Genomic DNA, 26,913 nt, shown 5'->3' on the forward strand with positions numbered 1-26,913 from the left:
ATAACTGATATTGTGTAACAGGAAGAAAAGGTCTAAAAGACCAAGGGAATTGTGAGGGGTAGGGGAAGGGAAAAAAAGGGAAAGGAAAAACTATGAGAAGAGGAAAAAAATGGAAACAAGTTCTTTGCAAATAGGGAAGGGTGGAGGGGGTGAAGGGAGGGCAAGGGAAGGGGAAACAAAATAAGAACCAAGAGACTCATGTAATGGTACAAGATCCCAATGATGAATGTAACTGTATTGTATACCTAAAATGTACCAATAAAGTTAATGGGGAAAAAAAAAAGAAAGTTCAAGATCAGAAGCACATACCCTTTCCTAATATTACTGAACTGGGCCTATTTTGCCCATTGTGCAGTATGCCAGTCACTTTCAAAACTAGTTTTGCAAAAAAGTTTATTTGCAAGGTGGCTGAGCATGGAGGGGGATCTCCAAGTCTCAAATCTGCTTCCCTAAGGATATGGGTTGGGATACTTATGGAATAAAGAAGCAAGGAGGTCTGAGGTATGGGCAAAGGTGATTGGAGGTGAAGTAATCAGTGGTCTGTGCCTTCATAATCAATCTTATGGCTCTTCATGGGATGCATGTTCAGAAAATGTGGCATTGTCCTCTGGTTACCTGCACAGATCCAAGTGTTGAGCTGGTGGTTTCAATAAAAATGAGCTTCAAGCCCCTGAAAGGTAACCCAGGCTGCCGTTATCATCATAACATCTGTTAGAAGTGTTGTCAACAGCAGAGTTAGCAGGAGACTCATACTGCTCAACTGAGCAAACTCTAAAGTTAGTGATTTTTTTCTGGTTATCTACCCAAAGGCTTGTATTTTAGCTTTTTTTTTTTTTTTAAACATCCACTTAACCTGGCAGTCTGAACTTTTTTCCCCCAACTGAACTCTGACTTTCATGCTCTGAGAAAATATCCCACAGGACTGGGCCATCCTTAACCATCTATCCTCCTTCTAATCTATGTAAATTTCTGCAGTGGTTATCTTATGTAAAATACAGTAAAAGTTTATTGTACATAGTTTCTATTAAATGTTAAAGAAAACATAAAAAAAAAGAAGATAGAGAAATAGGAAGTAGGGAGAAGTTCTAATAATTCTCCAGATTATATATTCAACAGTTTCAAAAATATTTCAATACATATGCTAATTTGTTTCATTTATAGCACTAGGTCCTCTTAGTTCATTGAAAAGAAAGTTTTGTGCTATTATCTGTTTCATTTTTGTAAGTCTTTTTGTCTATGAGTTGTACATTTTGGCCATTCTTTTAAGATTAGGGTACACAGTGTATTAACTAATGTTATTCTTTAATTAATTTGCTATGAAATTTTGCTTTATTTTTTCATAAAAGAAGCTGTTTTTAAACAATATTTTCTTTATTGATATCTACTTGTATTATATTGAAATAAATTTTTTCCAAACAAAAAAAAATAGTGATTTTTGTCATCAAGTAATTAATAGCAAGTGAAACTAGGGGGTTTTGTTGTTGAGGTGATGGTAGGGATTGAACTCAGGACCTTCCACATGCTGAGTGAGCACCACAGCACAAGTGAGAGGCTTCTTCCTCCTTGGTTTTCCTAGCTGCCTCTGTCTAGTTCTGGGAGATGGGAAAGGGTGAATGGCTGCACTATTGCAGAAATCCTTATACTTTAGATCTCTTTTAAAATGTAAACAAAAAATATTCAGCTATGAGAACAAAGCCACACAGGCTTACGGCAGAGCTTAGGAATCTTTAGTTCTTTCCAGAGCAGCCACAGGCACACACGGTTTTCTGCAGAGCCTTTGGGGGATGAGTGATTCACACAAGAATAGAAATTTCAGGGCAGGGCTGGGCTCAAGGAGGAGCCTGAGCTGAGGAGGAGACTTCTGAGTGGCAGTCTTGAGCCTGAGTAATCCAACCGCAATGTCACAGCAGCTGGCTGCCATCCATGCCCAGAGCACAGTGAGGAGTAACTGAGCTTCCTTCCTGAGGGAGAGAGTAAATAGTTAAAGTCTTGGGGCAGCTGCAATCCTCTGGGCGTGGTTCTCTGATCTGACTTGGGCTGCATAGATCCTGGGCCAAGAGGCAGAGGAAGGACAGCTTAGGCTTAGGTGGCAGAGTGTCCCAGATGGCTGAGTTGGATCTAATGGCCCCAGGGCCACTGCCAGGGGTCACTGTTCATCCTCTAGCCCCTCTTAGTTCAGACTCTGAGTCAGCCAGTCCTGTAGAAGAAGAGGATGTGGGCTCCCTGGGTAGGGCTGTGGAAGAGACAACAGAGGGACAAGGCAGTGGCCCAGCTGAGCCTGGGGCTTCTGGTGGTGAGGGGGATGGGGGGATCTTGTGTGACTTTTGCCTTGGGAGCAGCAAGGTCAGAGCAGTGAAATCCTGTCTGACCTGCATGGTGAATTATTGTGAGGAGCACCTTCGGCCTCACCAGGAGAACAGCAAACTGCACAGCCATCAGCTGACTGAGCCGGTGAAGGACCGAGACCTGCACACTTGCCCTGCCCATCACAGCCCACTGACTGCCTTCTGCTGCATTGATCAGCAGTGCATGTGCCAGGAATGTGCCCAGGAGGAGCACAAGGGCCATGCTGCCATCTCCCTGGAGGCAGCCCGAAGGCACAAGGAGGTGAGTGCTTGAAGTCTATCCATCTGGGATGGGAGATGGTATTCCCAGGGGGAGGCCAGCCATGCCACAGCTCCCGACTCTGCTGGTGTCACTTCTGTGCTTTGAGTGCACAGATAAAGATGTTGACCTTAGAACCTGGCTGTTCATCCAGCATAATATTTATTGCCATTGGTTTTGGAAACTGAAATAGTTTACTCTGTCTCATCTTTGTCTCCCTGTTCCTGTGGGATTCTGTCTTGTCTCTGCTCCTGGTTCCAAGTTTTCCTGCTATTTCTCATATCAGTTGGATATGTGTGTTTGGATGTGGAATGCAGAAGTTCTGGGGCTTAAGTGTAGGACATTTCCTTCTGGCAGAATCTGGATGGTATATCCACTATCAAATGATGAAGTGCAAACGACAGAAATTTGAAGGAGAAGAAACCTTTTCTTTATTTTCCTTTACCCCAAACAGAGGCCCCATAGAGATAGCTGGTGTGAAATTCAAGAACTTTAAAACTGCTAAGATAGCATAGAATCTGAAACCCATGTTCAGATATAATGTCAAGCATGGCTCAACTTAGTGGAAAATAAAAGTTATTTACCAAGTAGAAGTAGCTGGAGAGACTGAGAAACACCTTGTTCAGAACCTGTAATTTTGCTTCCATTAGAGAAGGAAATTATTTCTAGAAAACCTAGCTTTTCTTTGCCCAAAAGCCAAGAGCATAGAGAAGCCTTGGGAAATGATTTAGAACTTTATATGCTTTGTTTGTCCTACTTTGACTTCCCATGAGCACTTTTTTCCAGTAGGGAAGTACAGGTCACTTTTGCCCTACATTTCTTACAATCATACTCCAGCAGCTCCCTATTTGCATTGCATGTGGCTGGTAGGTTTACAGCAATTTCTTGGCAAATGGTCCTGGGCAGTGAAGGAAAGAGTTTCTGGAAAAGGGGATTTCCTTGCCAGGATACCTCCTATATGCCTGTCCCTAGACATTGATTCTGGATGGGAGATGTTCTGGAAAGCTTTGTCTTTCAGATGCCAATGAGTCACCATTTCCGGGCCAGGAAGTTACTTGTCAACCATTCCCAGTATTTCCCAGGTCAGGGGATGTCCTGTCAGCAAAGGCGATCAACAAATACAAACATCAAAGGAAAAAGCTCCACATAATTGAGGAAAATAGCTCTCATTGAGTATTGCTATGAACGAAATGCTTTTTATAGGTTTTTCTTATCTAATCCTCAGTAATAATGAGGTGAGGACTCTTTTTATCTCTGTCACATTTGTCCAGCCTCATACAGTGGACTAAGTCATAGAGCAAGGCATGAAGCTTCTGGAAAGCCATCCTACTGGAGGCAATATTATAACCTTACTTTTAAAACAATGTTTTTGCACCAAAAACCTGCCATACATATACTAAAGATATTAAGATAAAGTATATTACAGTACTATTCCCTTTGGGTAAAATATCTGAAATTTATTATTTTTTACATGGAAAAGTGGTACTTGAAGATGTTTAAAAACCAAAATCTCCACAAAACAATCGAATAAATTTTAATAGGCCTGCCCCAGGTCTCCGAATCTCTCTTCTCATCAGAGGCTAACACTATCTACCCTTTCTAGTTTATTTTAGAAATATTCTATCCTATACCAGCCACATTGTCTTGGTTACTTTTTTATCGTTGCTGAGGCAAAATATCCAACACACAAAGTTAAAAGGGGAAAGTTTTATTTAACTCACAGTTTGTAGAGGTTTCAGTCCATAATCAGGTGGCTCCAAGGCAGGGTGGCATTGCAGACAGGCATTGCAGAGGAGAGACAGTTCATGGCAGGCAGAAGGTAGCAAAGCAGGCAAGGAAGGGATGACCACAGCTCTTTCTACCTCTTATATCTTATCCAGGCTGCTTAGGGTGGGTAGCGCTCACATCCTTAATCCTAGTGCCCTTGATCCTAGCATTGCACCATGAATCAATTCACACAATCTAGATCCAGCCACCTCTGAAAAAGCCCCACCTATGACCGCATGACACTTTGGGGAGACATCTAAAAGCATGCCATAACACAATATAAAATATAAATGATATGTGTTGGGCACCTAGCATAATACAGAGACTTACAATGATTGTGCCTTCAACAGAAGGAGCTGTGTGAGGCATATGTAGAGCCCTAAACGCAGACATCCCAGAGACAGCTGTGTAAGGCAAAACAGAGACAGCTGAATGAGGGGGTATAGAGCATTTTTTTGTGCTGAAAACAACCATGGATCTGGATGCAATGCCAAAGTCTCATACTGCAGACACCTCTGCTTTCAGGTCTGCTTTAGAGATCTTGTGTTCTTTCTAGCCCATGTCCTTGTTTCAAGCTTAGAGAGCAAGCTCACTCTGAAAGTGCAGCCACATTCTAAGCGGATCTACCAAATGTTAGAAGCCAAAAGATTTCTTACAAAGAATCCAAGGAACCAGCCCAGAAGACGCAGTATTTTGATGATACTGATCAGCTCCACTAGGATTGTTTTGAAAGGATTAGAAGACATAACTGAGTCCCTGGAAGCCTTGTACCCCTTACAACTAGCCCAAGCCTGCTGAAGTTGCTTGCTGAAGGTCACTGTGGAGATGTGAAGAGCTAATTACGCAGGCAGGCATGTTGTGCACAGGAAATTTCAAGTGTTAGGGTCAGTTGGGAGGACTCAGAACAGCTGATCTGTTACTGGCTCCACAGGTTCTTGTGCTTTCTATCAGACAATCACCACAGCATAGGAACATAGCTTTTAATTCTGATGCTTTAGCATAAGTTGGGGTAGTACATGGGGTACAGAAATCCCAGGCTGACCCAAAAAAGAACAAAATTTTACAGCTTTTATGGTATCTACAGGATAGGCAGGAACCTAGTCTCTTGATGTCATTGCACGTAGAGGTGGAGTTTTAGCTGCACCTGTGGTTTTCTTTATCATGCCTTTTTGTGCAATGCATGCTTTATTATCACCTTAAGTCTCCACTTTGGAGTGTGTTTTTTTTTACCATGCTAATAAAGTAATCTATATGCTATATTAATGACTATTTGACAGTTGTGTTTGCCTCTTGCCACTTGGAATTTGCCCCTTATCATCTGGGAAAGTTCCTAATTGGGTTTTGGATCAGGGCAGATCATTCCTCTGCCTCAGTGGGTTTTATCTTAATAATTTTGTCTTTTTTAGCCCCGGCTTCTTTGTATCTCTACTAACCACATAGTCTTTAAAGGCTGAGGTGACTTTTCATCTTCTTGTCTCCAGGTGTGTTCTCTTAGTTTTATATCCTTTTTAAACTTTTAATTTTCTGGTATGTCTGCTAACCTTTTAAGACTGAGGGCTAGCCTTAGCTGTTTCAGGTACATAGAGTGATATTTCTCAGTTAACCAAGTGAGTCTTTTCTGAAGTTCCCATGGTTACCACCAGATAGCCCAGTGAGCAAAGACTGGGCTTGGAGAGTGTGTGTTTTTTGATTATTTCTTCTATCTTGCTGAGCTTCTATGCCAGCTAGCCATTCCTAATGGGGACCTCAGCACTTCCCTTTGCCCTAACTCAGCTTCCTGAGACCCCTTTGGTCTTAAGAGCAGTGGGTCTTGCCTGCAGCCTGCTAACTCCCCCTATCTTCTCTGAATCTCCGGCTTGCTGCCAAGAAAATGAGATGCTGTGTGTGTGTGTGTGTGTGTGTGTGTGTGTGTGTAGGGGTATGTACATGGGTTGTAAAATTTGGACTCCTAAGACCACCTTTCCTGTTTGTTCTCCCCCATGAAGTACATATGGTTCCTTCTTGTGTCTCAAGCTTCTGACACATTGTGCAGTGTATCCTATGAGCTAAGTGCTGGGCTGCACTGTCTGACCTCCTGGAGCTTGGGCTCTAATCAGGAAGCCAAGACACATACTGTACCTCCATGGAGTACCCATTGGGAGTGAGAGCAGGGCATGGTTCTTGGAAAAAAAAAGACCTGAGATGAACCTTATCTTGGATCTTTGAAGACTACTAGTGCCAGGCTACTATTTTCAATCTCAAAATTGGTTACAGAAAGGTTAGGGCTATATGCTGATGGCAGCACAATCTCCATGTAGAGCAAGAACAAAGCATCTGGGGGTTGAAAGTCTTTGCTTATCTGGACAGACATTAACCAACATTTCTTGCAGTCTCTGCTAGTAGCCAATAGGTGGGTATTATGTGGCCACTTAGAACAAAAATTTCTTTCAGAAATTCCAAAGAATGCTCTGGGTTCAGTATTATGTAGCTTTTTTTTGGTGAACAGTCCACCAGACTGTAAGTCTTCTAAGAACAATAAGTGTCATATTTGACTGGACTGGCATGTAGTAGGTCTTAAGGAATGGAGTCTGCATCCAGGGATACCAAAGGCAGAGTCTCCAGAGGGCTAACTTGGTGTGGCTGGAAATATAAGATAATTGACACCATCTGGAATTTTCTTCTTATTCCTTCTGCCATTCCTATTTGCATCTCTAAACCACTCATGGACACCTTGCTCTGGATGCCCCTTTTGCCCTGTAGACAGAAGAAGGAACAATTCTGTCAACATATTCATGTGGCCTTGAACCAGAAGAGAAGCTAAACGATTTGACAAGATCATACAGCTAGACAGCAACAGCTCTTCTCTCAGATTCAAAATATTGTGCTTTTTGGACAACATTTATCATTACCTTGCTGAAGCAAGTGGGACTCTTTGTGCCTATTGCTAGAAGGCAGTCTGTGCTCACAGGCACCCCTGTTTTGCTCTTGGGCAGGGCCCACCCTGGCTTGGGATGTGTGCATGGCTCATTTCTTGGGAACCTCTGAATCCAGAGTCTGAGACAACCTATCATTTTTCTAGCAACAGGAAGAGCTGGAGATACAAGATTCCAAAGTGGCTCCACCTTGTGTAGTAATTAGGAGTGCCTTCTCTGGGTGTGACTCACTTGGAGAGGTCCCCATTCTGAATGCAGGAGTCCTTTTCTCCTTTTATAGTAGTTGCTGGATACTCTGGGTATCTGTCTAGAGCCTGGCTGGGGATGACAGCTTTAGTTCATTCTTGTGTCAGTGCTGTTTAAGGGCCACATTGCATGTGCCTGTGGCTAAGGTATTCTGTTGTGTCTTCCAACACCTTCAGACAAATAATTCATGTTCTCTTCCATCCTCCCAGATTGGTTCACTGTACAGTATAGAATTCCAGGATTATTCTTGAATGGGCTAGACACCCCTCATCCCCTCCTCTCCATCTTTTTCCCTATTCCTCTACTCCTGGGCATCAGGTATAAGGGGTGAAAAGTCACTCGGGCTCCCTCAGCCCCACATCAGTGATGTGAAGCCTGAGAAAAGGTTACCTGGCTTCTGCAGAGTGTCCTTGTGAGGTGACTGCCTTGCATGCAGCTGCTTCCCTCACTGGAGGGTGGGCAGGGGAGGCTCCAGGTTTCTTCATGGGAGAAATGGTCAGGTAATTTATGCCCTTTGAGCTCTGCCAGAGCATGACTCACAGCTTTAAATACAGACAGAGGCTATTGAGTGCTGTGAAGGCTGTGTACTTATTATTATACTTATTATTTATTTTTTGCTATCTCCTGCCCTTGTAGAAGTAGGAAAGTGACAGGGCCTTTGAAGTTGGAAAAGACTTAGGTTTACTGCCAGGCAGCTATCTTGGCAGAAAGTGTTTAGGGACTCCCAGGAGGCAAGAATAAAGCTGAGGTCAGGGCAGGCACACCCAGGGTTTTCAGCAGGGACTGGTTTTGGCTTGTGTGTAGAGTGGGGAAGTTGATTCTGCCTGCTTTCTGAAGCAAGTACAACATATGAATAAAAAACAGTTGTTGGTAAGAATAATAATGATGATGACAACATCGAGGACAATCATTGACATTTACGTTATACTTACAATGTGCCTGGTACTAAACAAAGTTCTTATTTTTATACATTATTTCATTTAATTCATTATCTTATAACGTTTAGAAGTAGACACTGTTTATCCTCATCTCATAGGTGAAGAAATGGACATTTAAAGACATTAAATTGTGAAATAAGATATGAGGAGTGGATAGTGGGAACCTCTGATTTATAGCTGGTTATGTCACTACTTTCTGACCCCAAACTGAGTTCTTTTCTTCTCCTGGAATTGTGGAACAAATAACAAGACAGCATCATTTGAACAGCGAAAACACTTTGATTCTTGGCCAAGCATAGACTAGGTCAAGAAATGAGAGGACAGGGATTTAGCTGAGTGGCGCTGTACCTGCCTGGCAAGCACAAGGTTCTGAGTTCAATCCCTGCTACCAGAAAAAAAAAGAAAGAAAGAAAGAAATGAGAGATAAATTCAGAAAACCCCCCCCAAAAATTCAGAAATCAACTTCCGAGCTGGTTGGGGGTCAGGAGATTATAGATATAGGCTAAAAGAAATAAGGGGGAGGGAAAGGATAATAAAGGGGAGGAACATTCATGTCTTTCATGGAAATGGGCAGAGATTTTTCTGAGAATTCAGCTGCCTCTTTGCTGCTTTCATGGTTTTTTTGGAGGGGTCATTATCATAGCACTCATCAACTGTCATGGTGCTGGGGATGTGTCATTTACCATACAAATTAGATTATAATTAAGTTAGAGGTTTTCTGGTGTTCACTCTGGCAGCCATCTTAGATCCAAATAATTTTGGCTAGCCCACCTAAGGAGGGACTTCTGGCCTTCAAGAATCTTGTCCTCAAAGATAAACAAGATTAGAGTGGGGTAGAAATTTAATCAGGTCAAGCAGGTGGTACAAGATTAGGGCAGGTAACAGTTGTGAGGAGCCCAAGTGGTTACCTGGACTTGGAATTGGCATCAGAAATGGTGATGGTGTGTACAGTCTTGTGAGACTGAGCCTTTAACCTGTGAACCTGACACTAGCTCCTAGTAAGTAGTGTCAGAACTGAGTTGAATTGTAGGACACCCAGCTGGTGTCAGTTTTTTGGTGTGGGGGGAAAAAGTTCATATATTTTGGTCACAAAAGTGTTTTGTGTTGACTGTGAATATAAGAAAAATAAGTTTATTTTCTCTATACATAAATTTTTCTGAAGTTTCAGCTGCTAAGTAAAGATCCTGGACTCTGCACCTGATTATTTGGCTCTAAAGCCACACTCATCATTAGGATATTCTGGGTCAGCAAGTCTAGGCTGAACTCTATTTGATGAGCTGTCGGCTTTGGAAAATGACTCAATTCTTTCATCTGCAAAATAGAAAGAATCACTTTTGCCCTTATGTGGGTATAGTAAGGATGGTAAGAGGCAATCCATATAATCATATGCTGAAAATGACAAACACTGTGCAGGTGCTCAGTACATTTTAACTGATTCATGCTGAGGTCAACCCCTAGAGGGCTCTGGCATGCAACTGAGACTTTGCACCTCTAGGGTGGCTTCTGAGATCAGCATTAGAGGTCAAACTCTTCAGGGAAGTAGGGCAGGGACCTCAAGTGTGGAACATGCCATTGTTCTTGTGACCCCACTTTGTGCACTGAATTCCTTCCTCCCTAACTCTTTTTCCTTTCTGCTTCCTAGGCCGAACTTCAGTGCACACAACTGGACCTGGAGCAGAAACTCAAACTGAATAAAAACGCCATTGCTAGGCTCCAAGCCAACCATAAATCTGTTTTGGTAAGGCTGGTCTGGGTCACCTTCCAGGCTTCAGCATAGCTGGCTGCTGCTGCAAGGTCAGCCACACCCATTTGAGATAATGGAGCGTGGGTTATAGTTACAGTGGGGTATCTAGCAAGTGACAATTGTGGGTACAGTTGGCTACATTATGGGGTAGTCTCAACCTTACTGTCCAGATTTATTGTGAAATTGGCTTAAGTTTCAAAACTGGTGATTTACTTTTTAGTAATAAAGAGTAGAACCAAAACTAATCCAAGAATAACAGCATTCTTACTTTTACATGTGCATATGCTTTTTTCTTTCTTTCTTTCTTTCTTTTTTTTTTGAGAGTCTCCTATCAGATCAGGCTGGCCTTGAATGGACTATGTAGCCCAGGCTGGCCTCGAACTCACAGTGATCCTCCTGCCTCAGCCTCTCAAGTGCTGGAATTACAGGCATGCACCATCACACTTGGCTTTTCATGTACTTTCTTAACCAAGAGAAAAGTGTGTGTGTGTGTGTGTGTGTGTGTTATTGAGTCAGAGGAATTACTGTATTTTGGCTCCTTCCATAATGGCAGGGTGTTCTGCATTTGTATCTTACCACTTCTTTGTCTTGACAGTTGGAAAAAAGAGTTGAGAACTCATGGATTAGTGGATAGTACTTGATATACCAGGTTAGGTTTTAGCCTCTCTGGTTTATGACCACTTTCCAAATAGACTCTAAATAGACCCAAGCAAAACTCTACAAATACCTTTCATTGGTGGCAACCCAAGAGAATGCCAAACACCTGCTCCATGGCAGTAAGTAGGGCAGTACTCATTCTCAGCACCCTGTCCAGCTGTCTGTCCACCCACCCACACACATACTCATCTACTTGTTCACTTGTCTACCCATTGGCTATCCATCCATCCATCTGCCCATACACACACGCACGCGCGCGCACACACACACACACACACCCCTATCCATTCATCCATCCAATCTAATACATATATCTGCTTCAACTTAACTTCCACTCCTATGCTTATAACTAACTAGCAGCTGAAGGATGAAAGCTCCTTCCTACTTAAAATATCTTATTAAAAGAAGAAAAATAATTGTACCTTTGAAGCTTTATAAACCTCTAGATTGTTGTTTCCAGGCTTTGAATGACGGAGAATCACACTGAGCATCTTATCTTTTTCTGGCTGTTTAATTTTAGACACTTTGATTCCTACTCATAGTGACAGGGTGACCAGACTCCGGAGGTAGCTATTACAATGGCATCATGCAGAAAGGATAGGAAGACACAGATAGATGATAAAACTTGCCTTGGCCTCCCTAAATTTATGGAACAGAAAAGTCTTAGGATATTGCTCCCTTGGCCTAATAATGACTCAGTATATTGTGTATCATCCTCAAATATTTAAACAATTAAAAGTTGGCTACTTTGATATCTTTGTGATCCCTCCTTTCTCTAGTATTTACTTGTCACTAATGAGTAGTAAATAGTATCCTTCACACATTCCATGCTATGTGTAGGAAAGAAGTATTTCTCAATGGGAAGGTTTAGGAAGGAGAGGTCACAGAAGGGGTCAGTTCACCAACATAATTTGAGGCCATTTTCCCCAGGATGGCCTCAGTGAGGGTGGGCAGAGATTTGGATCTTGAATTTTATCTTCCAACGCATGTCTCTTAGCCCATGATATCATGCTTCTCTGAGGAGCCTACATGTTGTAATTATAGAAAGTAAATGTCTTCTGCTCCTTTCCAATGACTCCCTCATGTTGGTTTCCATGTCTTGTTCTGCTCATGCTTTACATTGGTGATCAGGAGTGGGTAGGGCATGGAGCCCCACTGGCCTCTGTGATTCATGGAACCTGGACACCTGGAGTATGATAGGGCATGAAAGGTGAGTGAGCCAGGGAACTAGAACATGTTATGTAATGCAGAGCTTGGATAAGACACCAATAACTATCCCCACTAAAGATAATAAACAAAACTGACATCTCTTCTGTGGTAGCCATCTGAATCTTTTCTTTCATATTTACTATATGAAAATATAATTTGACATTTAGATTTAAGTCCAGTTATGGTAAATTGTCCCAGCAGTATTTACAATGACAAGAAGGCAACATCTGTAAACTACTTGTTCTGTAATTGCTGAGGAGGACTGGCATCTTTTTCTTTTCATCACTTGTTCAGCAGCAGCTATTACAGTACATGTAGTCCAGTAGAGATATCAAGTGTGCCCTTTTATCTGGTTCCCACAGTGATCAAGGGGCTAAGCTCTGTCCCTTCTCTGGTCCCAGCAAAGTGTCAGCTTAATGGGTTGAGCTCCAAGGTCCTTTTCACAAGCCTCTACGGGATGAGATCCTGTGGACTGAAAGCCCAGCTGAACTATCCACTTACCTTCCTTTCTGAGTCCTCTCTTTACTGAGTCTCCTTTTGGGATCTGGGTCTTACTCTCCCTGGATCTCAGAGAAGAGAAATGTACCTGCAGTCTTTGCCCCAAGGATATCTGTTGTCTTGGCTCCATTTAAAGCCCTAATGTCTAGGTCTGGCCCTCACCTTTGGGAGAGAAAACAGAAAACAGCACCTAAAAGGACTGGAGAAGGGAATGGAGTTGAGTGGGGACAATGGGGGAGACGGAAGCAGGCAGAGACTGGGCTTTGGGCTGTGGGGTGGGAACAAAGGGAGTAAGAGCAAAGGAAATTGTATACAAGAACTTTATATGAAATTGAACAAGATAAGTCATGTTTGTGCAATAAACCGCAACTGGATACTATCAGAGGGAGCTTCTACATGCTTAAGAACCACCAAACAAGCCAGGCATGGTGGTACACACCTGTAATTCCAGCGCTTGGGAGGATGAGGCAAGAAGATCACCCAGCTTGGGTTACATAGTGAGTTCAAGGCCAGCCTGAACTACATAGTGAGGCCTTTTCCCGGCCTACTCCCCACCCCCCAAAGAGAACCACCAAACAGAAGAAGTCATTTAGACCTTGGATTGATGTTATGGATGTGATGGTGCTTGAAGATGTTCATTAAGGATATTTGGCATGTGAAAAAGTTCCACATACAGAAGTGTAATCATGCACCCTTCATACTGATTTTTTTGGTAGTTTGATTGCAACATTGTCTTTTGCACCAATATGCTCATCCTGCAATTGCTTGGGTGCCATGATTGTCTACACACACCCTAAATGTTTAATGGGGGCTCTGTGCCTTGTGAAGATACTATAATCTTAGTCATACTTTTGGCTCAAGCTAAGTCAGTAATCTTCTTAAATGGAGTAACAAAATGCCAAGAAAGCTGATTTATACTACTCATGTGCACAAAAAAAAAATTTATTGAAATGTAACTCCAAGTGCACTGAACACAGGCATTTCCCTAGTAGGAAAACTGATTTCAGAAACTTGATTAATAACTCCAGACTGTCAAAACTGGAAGAGTCTGAGAGTTATATAATGATTTTCGTCAAATGGTTGAAGAGACTAAGGAGACTAAATTCAGGATTGGTAAAGAACGTATACTTGGGAGAGTAAGACCTTTTGCCAGAAACCCACAGTTCACATGAAAATGAAAGTTTTACTTTATAGTAGGACATTTGCTCCCTAATTTATAGGTTTCTCAAGTTTATGTTTCTGTATATTGAGCTTGGATAAAGTCAGAGATCTTGCTAACAGATTTTTTTTTGTATTAAATTCTTTTATTGGTACATTGTAGGTATACAACACAATTACATTTCTCATTGGGAATTGTACCTTTACATAATGCATCTTGATTCTTATTTTTTCCCCATTCCTAGCCCTCTCTTCATGCCCTCCACCCTTCCCTATTTACAAAGACTTTATTTCCATTTTTTCCATTTCTCATCATTTTTCCTTTCCCTTCTTTCCTTTCCCCTGCCCCTCCCACTACCCCTACCCCTTTGGACCTTTTCTTCCTATTTTACATTATCGATTATTCATTCTAATCATTGGTACATTTTAGGTATACAATATAAGGGCATTCATCATTGGAAATTTGCACCTTTACATAGTCTCTCTTGGTTCTTATTTTTCACCCTTTCCCAGCCCTCCCTTCAACCCCTCCATTCCTCCCTATTTACAAAGATTTTGTTCCTATTTTTCCATTTTCTCATATTAATCCCATTCCCTTCTATCCTTTCCCCTAGCCCTCCCACTTCTTTCCCCTTTGCCCCTTTTCTTCCTATTTCACATTACCTATTATACATTTAGTCCTTATTTACACTTTCAGTTTCTCACACCAGAGAAACTATTTGGTATTTACACATGTGTGTCCTATTTATTTCACTTAAGAGTATCGCCTCAATGTGCATCCACTTAGCTATAAATGTCTCTAATTTCTCATTTTTTATGGCTGAGTAGCACTCCATTTTATAAAAAACCCACATTTTCTTTATCCAGTCTCCAGTTGATGGGCATTTGGGCTGTTTCCAAGTTTTAGCTATTACAAACTGCACTGCTATGAACATGGGTGCACATATATCACTGTGGTATGATTCTTTTAATTGTTTGGGGAAGATCCCCAGCAGTGGAATAGCATGGTCAAATGGGACTTCCACTCCTAGTTCTTTGAGGTATCTCCATACTGAGATATGCATTTGTTATGCATTTGTTATTGCATACGTGCCACCATTTGTTATTGGTTGATTTCATGATAGCAGCCATTCTTTCTGGAGTGAAGTGGAATCTCATTGTTGTTTTCATTTGCATCTCTCGAATGACCAGTGATGTTGAACATTTTTTCATGTATTTATTTACTATTTCTACTTCTTTGTCTGAGAAATGTCTGTTCATTTCAGATGCCCATTTTTGGATTGGGTCTTTAAATTTGGGAGGTCTGATCTTTTTAAGTTCTTTATAGATTCAAGATAGTAGACCTTTGTCTGAGGAAGAGCAGGTGAAGATTTTTTCCCACATTGTGGGTTGTCTCTTCACACTGTTGGTGGTTTCTCTTGCTGTGCAGAAGCCTTTTAATAAGAAGAGATCCCATTTTTTGATTGTTTGTGCTAGTTCATGGGCAACTGAGATTTTGTTCATAAAATCTTTTCCTACACCGATGTCTTCAAGGGTTCTACCTAACCTCTGTTCCAACTGGTTCAGAGTTTCTATTTTAATATTTAGATCTTTAATCCATTTCGATTTTAGTTTAGTGCATGGTGAGAGATACAGGTCTAGTTTTAATCTTTGGCAAGATGAAGCCCAATTTTTCCAGCACCATTTATTAAAGAGGCTATCTTTCCTCCAGTGAGGGTGTTTGGCTCCTTTGTCGAAGATGAGATGGCTGAGTGTGTCCGGCATTGTTTCGGCATCTTCTAATCTGTTCCACTGGTCCTCAGGTCTGTTTCTTTGCCAGTACCATGCTGTTTTTTTTATCACAGTAGCTTTGTAGTATAGTTTCAAGTTGGGGATTGTGATACCCCCTGCCACGTCTCTGTTACCTAGAATTGCTTTTGCTATTCTGGGTCTCTTCTTGTTCCAAATGAATATTTGGATTGTTTTCTCGAGGTCTATGAAGTATGCTGCTGGGATCTCAATTGGAATTGCATTAAATCTATATAGCAGTTTTGGAAGTATGGCCATTTTCACTATATTAATCCTTCCTACCCAGGAGCAGGGAATGTCTGTCCATTTTCTGATATCATCTTCAATCTCTCTTTTCAGAGTGCCATAGTTTTCAGAGAAGAGGTCTTTGATTTCTTTCATTAGGATGATTCCTAGGTATTTCAGTTTTTTGGATGCTATTGTGAAAGGAATTATTTGCCCTATTTCTCTCTCAGTGAGTCTGTCATTGGTGTAGGGGAAAGCTATTGATTTTTGTGTGTTGACCCTGTAACTAGCTACTTGACTGAATTTGGTTATGAAGCCTAGAAGACTTTTGGTGGAGTTCTTGGGGTCTTCTATATAGAGTATCATGTCGTCTGCAAATAATGACAATTTGACTTCTTCATTACCTATCTTTATTCCTTTTATTTCTTTCTCTTGTCTAATTGCCGTGGCTAATGTTTCCAGAACACTATTGAACAAGAGTGGTGATAGTGGACGTCCTTGTCTTGTTCCTGATTTTAGTGTGAAGGATTTCAGTTTTTGACCATTTAGCATGATACTGGCTGTTGGTTTTTCATAGATGGCTTCTATCAGTTTGAGGTAGAGACCATCCATTCCAATTTTTTATAGGGTTTTTATCATAAATGCATGTTGGATTTTGTCAAATGCTTTTTCTGCATCTATGGAGATAATCATATGGTTTTTGTCCTTGGCTCTATTGATATAGTGTATTACATTAATTGATTTTCATATATTGAGCCATTCCTGCATCCCTGGGATGAATCCCACTGGATCAGGGTGTATGATCTTCTTGATGATCTTCTGCATTCTGTTGGCCAGTATCTTATTAAGGATTTTTGCATCTATGTTCATTAGTGAGATTGGCCTATAGTTCTCTTTTTTGGTTGGGTCTTTCTCTGCTTTGGGGATCAAGGTGATGCTTGCTTCCAGGAATGAATTTGGGAGTACTGCTTCCCTTTCAATTTCATTGAAGAGTTTAAACAGTAGTGGTAGCAATTCCTCTCTAAATGTCTTGTAGAATTAAGCAGTGAAGCCATCAGGGCCCGGGCTTTTATTAGTTGATAAGTTTTTAATTACATTTTCAATTTCATTGGTTGATATTGGGTTGTTCAGAATTTTTAGGTCTTCTTCGTTCAACTTTGGTAATTTATATATATCTAGGAATCTGTCCATTTCTTCTGTGTTGTCCATCTTATTGGTGTATAGGTTCTGGAAATAGGTATTGATGATCCTCTGGATTTCTGCTGGGTCTGTTGTCATTTCACCCTTTTCATTCCTAATTGCATGGATTTGGGCCTTTTCTTTCCTTTTTCTGACAAGGTTGGCTAAAGGTTTGTCAATTTGGTTGATTCTTTCGAAGAACCAACTCTTGTCTTCATTGATTTTTTTGTACTGTTCTCTTAGTCTCCATTGCATTGATTTCTCCTCTGATCTTTATAATTTCCTCCCTTCTATGAGCTTTGGGGTTGCCCTGCTCTTCTTTTTCTAGTAGCTTGAGGTTCAGCATCAGGTTGTTTAATTGGGCGCGTTCTGTTTTCCTCATATGCATATTCACTGCTATGAATTTCCCTTGTAAGACTGCTTTCATTGTGTCCCTTAGATTCCGATATGTTGTATTGTCATTGTCATTTAATTGAAGGAACTGTCTGATTTCTTCTTTAATTTCCTCTGTGACCCATTGGTTATTCAGAAGTGTGTTGTTCAATTTCCACATGTTTATGAAATTTTTTGAGTTTCTTTTGCTATGGATCTCCAATTTCATCACATTATGGTCTGATAATATACAGGGGATAACTTCAATTCCTTTGCACTTACTTAGACATGTTGTATGTGTGAGTATGTGGTCTATTTTGGAGAATGACCCATGTGCAGCTGAGAAGAATGTGTATTCTGATTTTGTGGGGTGGAAGACTCTGTAAACATGTTAAGTTCATTTGTTCAAGAGTTCGATTGAGTTCTTGTATTTCATTACTTATTTTTTGTCTAGTTGGTCTATCTATTAGTGACAGTGGGGTGTTGAGGTTCCCCACTACAATTGTATTAGTGCATATATGACTTTTCATGTCTGTTAGTATTTGTTTTATATAGTTGGGTGCGCTAGTGTTTGGTGCATAGATATTTATGATTGTCATCTCTTCCTCTTGGATTCTTTCCTTTACAAGGATGTAGTGTCCTTCTTTGTCTCTCTTAACAACACTGGTTGTTTGAAATCTACTTGATCTGCCAAGAGGATAGCTACTCCTGCTTTTTTTCGGGTTCCTTGTCTCATGGAGTATTGTTTTCCACCCTTTAACTTTCAGTCTATGAGTTTCCTTTTGAATTAAGTGTGTTTCTTGTATGCAGCATATTGTTGGATTTTGCTTCTTGACCCATTCTGCCAGTCTATTTCTTTTGATTGGTGAATTGAGACCATTAACGTTGATGGTTATAACTGAAACATATTGACTTGTCATTGCCATGACTTTTTGTTTTTGTTGGGTTCTCCCCCTTTCCATTTAATTTCTTGTCATGCCAGATGGGTTCATTCTGCTTTGCTTGCTGGGGTTGTGATCCTCAATGTCTGTTCCTAGGATATTGTGTAAAATTCTTTGGAGTGCTGGTTTGGTATTCACAAAGTTCCTAAGGTGCTCTTTGTCATGAAAGTATCTTATTTCTCCATCCATTTTGAAAGATAGTTTTGCAGGGTACATCAGTCTGGGTTGGAGGCTGTTTTCTTTTAGGGCTTGGAATATGTCATTGCAAGCTCTTCTTGCCTTGATGGTTTGCGTTGAGAAGTCTGCTGTGATTCTGATGGGCTTTTCTTTGTATGTGATTTGTTTCTTTTCTCTGACTGCTTGGAGAACTTTGTTCTTCTGTTGTGTTTCTGGAATCTTAACAATTATATGCCTATGTGTAGATTTTTTTTGATCAAGGCTATTTGGAGTCCTATATGCCTCACTTACCTGTATGTCAAGCTCTTTTCCCCTGCTTGGGAAGTTTTCTGCCATTATTTCTGTGAAGAGATTTTTTATGTCATCTGCCCTCTCTCCTGTTTCTTCATTGACTCCAATCAGTCTTATGCTATTCTTCTTTGCATCATCTAGCAGCTGCTGGATTGATTTCTCATGTTCCCTTATAATTTTGAAGCAATTTTTCTTTTCCTGGTCACTAATTACAATCTTATCTTCTATATCTGAAATTCTATCCTCACATTGGCTCATTCTGCTGTGTAGACTTTCAATGGAGTTTTTCATGTCCTGGAAATCTATTTGCATCTGTTTTATGGATTCCATTTGTTTCTTATGTTGGGATTCCATCATGTTCCTGAGCTCCTCTCTAGATTTATTAATCATGTCTTGCACTAGGGGCACAATTTCTCCTGTTATCTGAGAAATTATTTCTGATTTCATTTTTTCCAGATCCCCTTTTGTTGCCAGTTCAGTGGGTCCAGGTGGTTGAGTATCAGAGTGTTCCATCTCATTTCCCTTTGAGGTTGCTGTAGGTGATCTGGAAGTCTGGTTTTGAGACTTAGTTATGTGTTTTCTCATTTCGACTGGGGCGGGGGCTGTTAGCGCCTGCACGGCTTACCTCCTCTGAGCTGGGTGAGGTGGGACAGGGGCCGGGAGCAGCGGTAGGGATGGTGACCCAAGAGCCCTTTCTTGTGGGCTGGGAGCAGTGGGAGGGATGGTGGCTGGGAAGCCCCTTCCAAGCTAACAGATTCTTGTCTGCTTCCCATTCCACCCCACGGTCAACCCCCAGGTGTCAGTGTCAGAGGTAAAGGTGGCAGCTGAAGAACAGTTTGGGGAACTCCTTGCTGCTGTGAGGAAGGCCCAGGCTGATGTGATGCTCTTCTTGGAGGAAAAGGAACAAGCTGCTTTGAATCAGGCCAACGGCATCAAAACCCACCTGGAGTACAGGAGTGCAGAGATGGAGAAAAGCAAGCAGGAGCTGGAGAGGTTGGCAGCCATCAGCAACACTGTTCTCTTCCTGGAGGTACAGAGGTGGAAGTGGGGTGGGGTAGGAGGAGGAATCCATGCAGTTGCACTATGGAGCACCCTTGTTCTACGAGGCCCAAGATACATCTGTGAATGGGACTGCCCTTTGCCAAATGGGGTGCACAGGAGCTGTGGGAACAGAGGGGGCAGGTCTTGATTCAGCAGAGTGCAGGAGTACGAGGCAGGGGGACAGGACTGCTCAGAGCCAGGGAGGCCATGGAAGGTGTGTTAGTGTAGTATGCTCAAGGTGTAGCATGTTCCAGGAGGGTGGAGTACCATATGCAAGGCACAGAGGTAGCAGCTGGCTTGGGGAACCAAGCCATTTTCCCAAGGATGGACTATGAGATGCTGGGCTCATAATGATGCGAGATGAGGTTAGCAGGGCCAGGCAGGCATCTGACTGTGAAAGATTTTAGATAGGGGAGTGATGAGTACAGAGGAGCACTCCAGTAGTCTGTAACTCTGTGAGGGTTACCTGGCTTGGATGAGAGTGGGCACCTGCTGCTTTTCAGGCAGGCTGTGTCTATGTCTGCTGGAGCAATTGAGTCAGGCTCCACAGAGGGAATGGAATTTTCCATTACAGGATGTCATTACACACTAGGGGATATGCCAGTAGAGCCAGATCTGGAGAATGTGAACTTGCAAGGAAGGAATACTAGGTTGAGGGTGAATTCCATCATTCTGAATCTGTCACTAAATAGCTGTGGGTTTTTTTTTTTTGCAAATCACTTAACCTTTCCAGGTTTCAGACTTTTCACTCATCACACCAGCAGTTTGAAGGAATTGGCAAGGCTCCCTCCAGTTTATTTTTTATTTTTATTTCAATGTAATACAAGTAGATATTAATAAAGAAAATATTTTTTAAAAACAGTCTTCTTCCTTGCAAGTGAAAGGTCCTGAGTTCGATCTCCGGTACCAACCCCCCCCCCCAACAAACACATAAACAAAAAAACCAGTCCTCTTACTTCTATGAAAAAATAAAGCATAATTTCATAACAAATTAATTAAAGAATAGCATTAGTTAATACACTGTATACCCTAATCTTAAAAGAATGGCCAAAATGTTAGAGTACAAGTCATAGACAAAAAAGACTCTTACAAAAAAGAAACAAATAGATAATAACCAAAAACTTTCTTTTCAATGAACTAAGAGGACCTAGTGCTATAAATGAAATAAATTAGCATATGTATTGAAATATTTTTGAAACTGTTGAATATATAATTTGGAGAATTATTAGAACTTCTCCCTACTTCCTATTTCTCTATCTTCTTTTTTTTTTCATGTTTTCTTTAACATTTAATAGAAACTATGTACAATAAACTTTTACTGTATTTTACATAAGATAACCACTGCAGAAATTTACATAGATTAGAAGGAGGGTAGATGGTTCAGGATGGCCCAGTACTGTGGTGTGTTTTCTCAGAGTGTGAAAGTCAGAATTTAATTGGGGAAAAGGATTCAGACTGCCAGATTAAGTGGCTGTTAAAGAAAGCTAAAATACAGGCCTTTGGGTAGATAACTAGGTGCTGGGACCACTGCTATTCCAAGGGTGCCATTCTTAAACACAGCCCCCATCTGGTCATCTATGTGACTTAGGAAATACCATTCCAAAGATGTCTTTCCCTTTCTGCAAAGCCTCAAACATTCATTCAATCCGGGACATAGGGATGACCACTCCTCCTTGCCTAGAATAGGAAGAAACACAAAACTTTTGGACACTATTGCCCAATCTCCCCAATTTTAGCCCTTATTTCCTCCAGTTCTAATATTCCAAAATACAAATAATTTTTCTTGCTTGTAATTTTGAAAAAAAAATTATCTTCCAGTTGCAACAAACTTTTTGTTTTAAAAAAAATGGAAAAATACATACAAGACCAGACAGATAAAAATATGGACAATATCTCTCCATTCCTTTGCTTTTAAATACCACGATACAAAAGATATAGATAAAAATTTGACTTCTTGTGTCATGAGTTGCCCAAGAGCTTCTACCTAATGAGTAAAAAATTCTGGCCATGGTGGGGGATTATTTCTCCAGATTATAAGTCAATCAAAATAGAAGCATTTATCTTTTCCCCATTGAATTAAAATGCTGCTTTTTAATGTGTGGTACCAAATCTGTTTGTGATATTAAAACATTTGTCTATCAACTCTCTAGTTTGGACTTTTTCTTTCTTTTTTTCTTTTTTTATGAAAGTAACCATTTCTTATGACCATTTTCATCACTTAAGTTTTCTGCTGTATCCAGTCTGCTCTGTGATGCTCATTTACATCTGAGTCTTGACAATGTGTTATATCTGAAAACAGTCTTTTCTGATCCCCATGTTGTTTTGGAACTTTAGTGGGTTGATGTGATTATCTATGTGAGAACACTTTTCAAACTTGGAAGGACAATATATGAATTGCAGAAAAGTGTGCATTGGATGGAATCAACAAGGAAAAGGCAGCAATCTTGTCTGAGGGAGTTAGTTTGTGGATCTTCAGAATATTGCAACCAGCTCTTCTATTGCCTGCTACAGCTAGAATGATTTTATTCATTGGTTTCAAGTCTGGGTTGTGTATTTGAACTGTTCATGGACATCTATTACCTCATGAGTTTTAAAAGTCCATGTTCTCATTTGATTTTTTTAAAAGCTCCATTTTTATTTAGGGGTCTAGCAGCAAAGAAAAGTGCTTTTTATGTTTTTAGATTCTGAGTGAACATTCGCCAAACACTTTCTTTGTGAAGCACACGTTACCAACAGCCTGTTTTTACAGATGCAGAAAGTGACATAAGGAGAAGAGAAGCCCAATTTAAGAAATACTGAACCCCAAGTGAGTTCTGCCATTTCTTTTTCTGCAGGAGTACTATAAGTTTAAGAACAGCGAAGATACTGCCTTCCCTAGCATTTACATAGGGTTGAAGGATAAACTCTCAGGCATCCTCAAGGTCATCACAGACTCTACCGTACACTTAATCCAGTTGTTGGGGAACTATAAGAAAAACCTCCAGGATATTTCCAGTGAAGGTGAGCAGCTTTCTGGGCCATGGGCTGTGTTGGGTGTGCCTCTAAGAGTAGTTGACTGGGGAAGTAGGAGAAAGCCAGGGTGTGTGTGGGGGGGAGTGCAAATCAGGGGAATGTCCCATTACCAAAGCCAATCTTGGTTGGGTCATGTGACTAAGGGACCCTTATCTTGATTTTATTTTATAATTGAGATCTGGACAAGATAAGTTAGTCATATGATGCAATTGGCTGGCATTTCTATGACTAGCTTCTCAGGTTACTGATGCCTCTATTTTAAGTGGAATCCAAGTCAGTCTGGGATCTTTCTTAGCAGACTTTGTTTAGTCCATTGAGTGTGGTCCAGGGTCTAGGTGTCAGCCCCTTATTGCTCAGGAGGCCTAGGGAAGGGTAGCCAAGGTGTCCTGCTTCTCAGAGTCTCCTGACCACCTGGACAGGTGTGCATTAACAACTCTGATTTTCTAGAGTATGGCATCAGAACGCAAGTGTCTGCCATTGTTCAGCCCAAGTATCGAACCTCAAAGCCTGAACCCAGAACCAGGGAAGAGTTCCTCCAATGTAAGTTGTAAACAGCTTCCCCTTGCCCACTTGCTGGTGTCAGTGTAAAGCTTTGCTAAAGCAAGAACCACTATTTCTCTAAGAGGATTCAGGATCTTGAAACTGCTTGTCTCTCATTAAATGATGCACTTTGAAAAATTTAATTAAACAAATTTCACTCTGAAGTAATTGAAAACTGTAGAAAATAGGACAAAGAATTTCTTTATATTTTTCACTCTGCTTCTCCAAATGGCAATATTTTATATAGCCACAGTACATTGATCAAAACCAGGAAATTAACATTAATGTTACAAAATTTTTTCAGGTTTCATCAATTATTATGTCTATGATCTCCCACCCCTTTTTATTTGTACTGGTGATTGAGCCCAGGACCTTGTGCATGGTAGGCAAAGTGCTTTACCACTGAACTGTATCCCCAGACCTTTTTTTAAAAATTTCAACGGAGTCTTGCGAAGGTACCCAGGCTAGTCTTGAACCTATGATCCTCCTGCCTCAGCTTCCTAAGTGCTGGGACTACAGGTGAGCACAACTATGCCTGGCTCAAGGTCAGTTTTTATGGCCCCAAATCCAATCCAGTAACACACGTTTCCATTTTTCCTTAGTTCTCTTGAGTCTGAGTCAATTCCTCAGTCTTTCCTTATCTTTTGTGACCCTGGCACTTTTAGTCAGGGCCAGTTACCAAATGGTCCATTTTAAAGTCTACTTGATCAGATCCATTGTACTGTCATTGTGTGATATTGACCAGGGCTGTTAGCTAGCTTTTTTTTTTCAGTACAAGGAATTGAACCAAGGGCCTTTACACTTTACACCATCCTTTTTTAATTTTTTGAGTCAGCGTCTCTCCAAGTTGCCTGGGAGAGACTTAAACTTGTCATCCTCTTCCCTCAGCCTCCCAAGTGCTGTCTGTTAGCATTTTTAAAACCACTATATTTCTAATCAATATTTCATGATGGAACAAGTTCAAGAGATCTGTTGTACAACATGATGACTATAGTTAATAGCAATACATTAAAATTTGAAAGTTGACAATTAAATGTTCTCACCACAAAAAGGCATACATATGGTATATGTGAGTGACATATGTGTTAATTAGCTTGATTTAGGCATTCCAGAATATGTACATATTTCAAGACATCATGTTGTACATCATAAATATACACAATTTTTATTTGTCAATTAAAATTACATTTTAAAATTACTTTGTGATAATCAACAAGTCCATGAGGTTTTCTCTCCTGGCAGGGGGACCTGGGGATTCAACTCATGGTGCTCTACCACTGAGCTACAATATCCAGTCCTTTTTATTTTTTACTTTGAGGCAAGGTCTTACTAAATTGCAGCAAACTTGTGATTCTCTTACACCCAGGTAGTGCCTCAAACTTGTGATTTTCTTACACCCAAATAGCTGGGATTACTATGTGTCACTATGCCTGGCTTCTCTCTCTCTCTTTCTGCGTGTGTGTGTGTGTGTGTGTGTGTCTGTGTGTGTGTGTGTGTGTGTTTATGATCCCAGATGCTAGTAAATACTCTTGCTGCAGCTCCTGTTTTTTTCCTAAAACCTATTGGCTTCCACACAGTTTTTCTTTATTCTTTCCTGCTTCCTGAAAAAATCCTATTTATATTTTATAGACAAACATAATTCATACAAGAACCCAAATACCCTTTATTCTTAACATTAAAGTAAAAATTAAATATACTCTATTATAATTGATGTTCTTTTGCATTAGAGGTATTTTTATACATAGCTTTTCTCTTTTGGATATTATTATTGATAGTAATATTCATAGTATTTTCTTTTGAATTATTATTATTATTATAGGCAACTACTAAGGAGCCTGCTGTGCCTGCCTCAGTGAGATTTGGTAATGGCTTAGATGGGATTTGAAGCAGAGGCTGGAGAGTAGTGGGTAGAATCTACAGGACTTTCTGTGGTCTGTGTTTGTGGAGAAGGATGGGGGTGAGGATGAAGACAAAAGAAATGTCAGTAATTACTTTGAGTTTGACTTCACCGACAGTGAGAAAAAGGTGCTATTATTTTCTGGGACTGGGAAGAGAGTATGTTTAGGGGAACGTTTGTGAATTCACCATAATAAATACTAATCAAATACTTCAAAAAATGAATGAATGGATTAAATGTAGGCATATGAGTATCTGTATCCCATTTCTTACCAGAACTTGGTAGAATAGTGCCTGGCTTTCTATTTATATTTGTTGAATGAATGAATGCATTTATTTTTCACTCACTTTGGTCAGCAATAATATAGTCAATACCAAATGAGCTTCCTGCAGGAAGGAAGTAGAATGACTTGCATTCTCACTTTCTGGTCTTCCCTACCCCTATTCCTAGGAGAACTGTGGCCTTGGCAAACAGAGAACAGGGAGATGGGTGTTTTCTCATACATGCTTTGGATTCCAATTGGATTTAAAGCTTCCTGTCTGAATATGCTATCAGGTCCTGAACTATTCTCCCTGTCTTCTATATTTCCTCAGATGCATGTGACATCACATTTGACCCAGACACAGCACACAGGTATCTCCGGCTGCAGGAAGATAACCACAAAGTCACCAATACCACGCCTTGGGAGCATCCCTATCCAGACCTCCCAACTAGGTTTGTGCATTGGCGGCAAGTGCTGTCCCAACAGAGTCTGTACCTACACAGATACTATTTTGAGGTAGAGATCTCTGGGGCAGGCACCTATGTTGGCGTGACCTGCAAAGGCATTGACCGGAAAGGAGAAGAACGCAACAGTTGCATTTCAGGAAACAACTTCTCCTGGAGCCTCCATTGGAATGGGAAGGAGTACATAGCCTGGCACAGTGACACAGAGACTCCACTCAAAGCTGACCCTTTCCAGAAGCTCGGTATCTATGTTGACTTCCCAAGAGGGACCCTTTCCTTCTATGGTGTAGAGTATGAAGCCATGACTCTGGTTCACAAGTTTGACTGTAAGTTTTCAGAACCAATTTATGCTGCTTTCTGGCTTTCTAAGAAAGAAAACATCATCCGGATTGTGGATCTGGGAGAGGAACCCAAGAAGCCAGCATCAACCTCAGTGGGGACTGATCCCTAGATTCTAGGATCTATCTTGCAGGCCTTTGCTAACCACAATGATGGGGCAGTAGTTGTTTTGTTTTTGATACTGGAGATTCAACCAAGGGAATTTGTACTGAGCTACATCCCCAGCTCCCCCTTTTATAAATTTTGAGGCAGTGTCTTGCTAAGTCTCTAAGTTGTGCAAGTTGGGCTCAAACTTGTGATCTTCCTGCCTCAACCTCTTAGAGCACAGTGCCTTGGGGGAAGAAATATCTGCCAATGGTAGCTTGGTTTTAAATTCATGTGGTTCTGTGAATGATGAAGATTCTCCAGCTGCTCTCCTTTGCTGCATACAGTATTTCTTTGTATGTTTTCAGTGATTCTAAGGCACCAAAGTCTCCCCCATCATTTCCTAGTGATAACCTCCTACCTGCTCAGGTGAATATCATCCTTTGGTCAGAATTGCTAATGAAGAATCTTCAGAGTATGGAGCAGATTGCAGAGAAATAACAATAAATTGTAAACTTTACTGTCCATTTCCTTTGTGCCAGACAGTTTACTAAGTGCTTCTTGAACA

At 40.9% G+C, this 26,913-nt stretch overlaps 1 protein-coding gene across 2 annotated transcripts; it reads left to right on the top strand.

The window, feature by feature from the left end:
• The first annotated feature begins 1,875 nt into the window (after positions 1-1,875).
• On the top strand, positions 1,876-26,870 carry Trim16 (tripartite motif containing 16). 2 transcript variants are annotated; one of them, XM_004870759.3, is made up of 6 exons: positions 1,878-2,607; positions 10,110-10,205; positions 19,503-19,736; positions 22,582-22,747; positions 23,207-23,299; positions 25,790-26,870. In XM_004870759.3, exons 1-6 carry the CDS (start codon positions 2,104-2,106, stop codon positions 26,371-26,373), a joined length of 1,677 nt encoding a protein of 558 aa, XP_004870816.1. In that variant the 5' UTR covers positions 1,878-2,103; the 3' UTR covers positions 26,374-26,870. The 2 variants fall into 2 exon arrangements, with proteins under 2 accessions (XP_004870817.1, XP_004870816.1); XM_004870760.3 differs by lacking the exon at positions 10,110-10,205 and having other exon boundaries at positions 1,876-2,607.
• The last annotated feature ends 43 nt before the right edge of the window (positions 26,871-26,913 follow it).

The sequence above is a fragment of the Heterocephalus glaber genome, unplaced genomic scaffold, assembly GCF_053883595.1.
Source record: "Heterocephalus glaber isolate CG9 unplaced genomic scaffold, H.glaber_assembly_v1.0 deba00000474, whole genome shotgun sequence".
Taxonomy (NCBI): domain Eukaryota; kingdom Metazoa; phylum Chordata; class Mammalia; order Rodentia; family Bathyergidae; genus Heterocephalus; species Heterocephalus glaber.

What these genes read in the sequence shown, in the direction of transcription:
- Trim16 (XM_004870759.3), top strand. Translation starts at nt 2,104, where the DNA reads ATGGCTGAGTTGGATCTAATGGCCCCAGGGCCACTGCCAGGGGTCACT. An exon ending in CAGCCCGAAGGCACAAGGAG is followed by an intron (nt 2,608 to 10,109) that starts GTGAGTGCTTGA and finishes TCTGCTTCCTAG; the next exon opens with GCCGAACTTCAGTGCACACA. An exon ending in CAGGGAAGAGTTCCTCCAAT is followed by an intron (nt 23,300 to 25,789) that starts GTAAGTTGTAAA and finishes ATATTTCCTCAG; the next exon opens with ATGCATGTGACATCACATTT.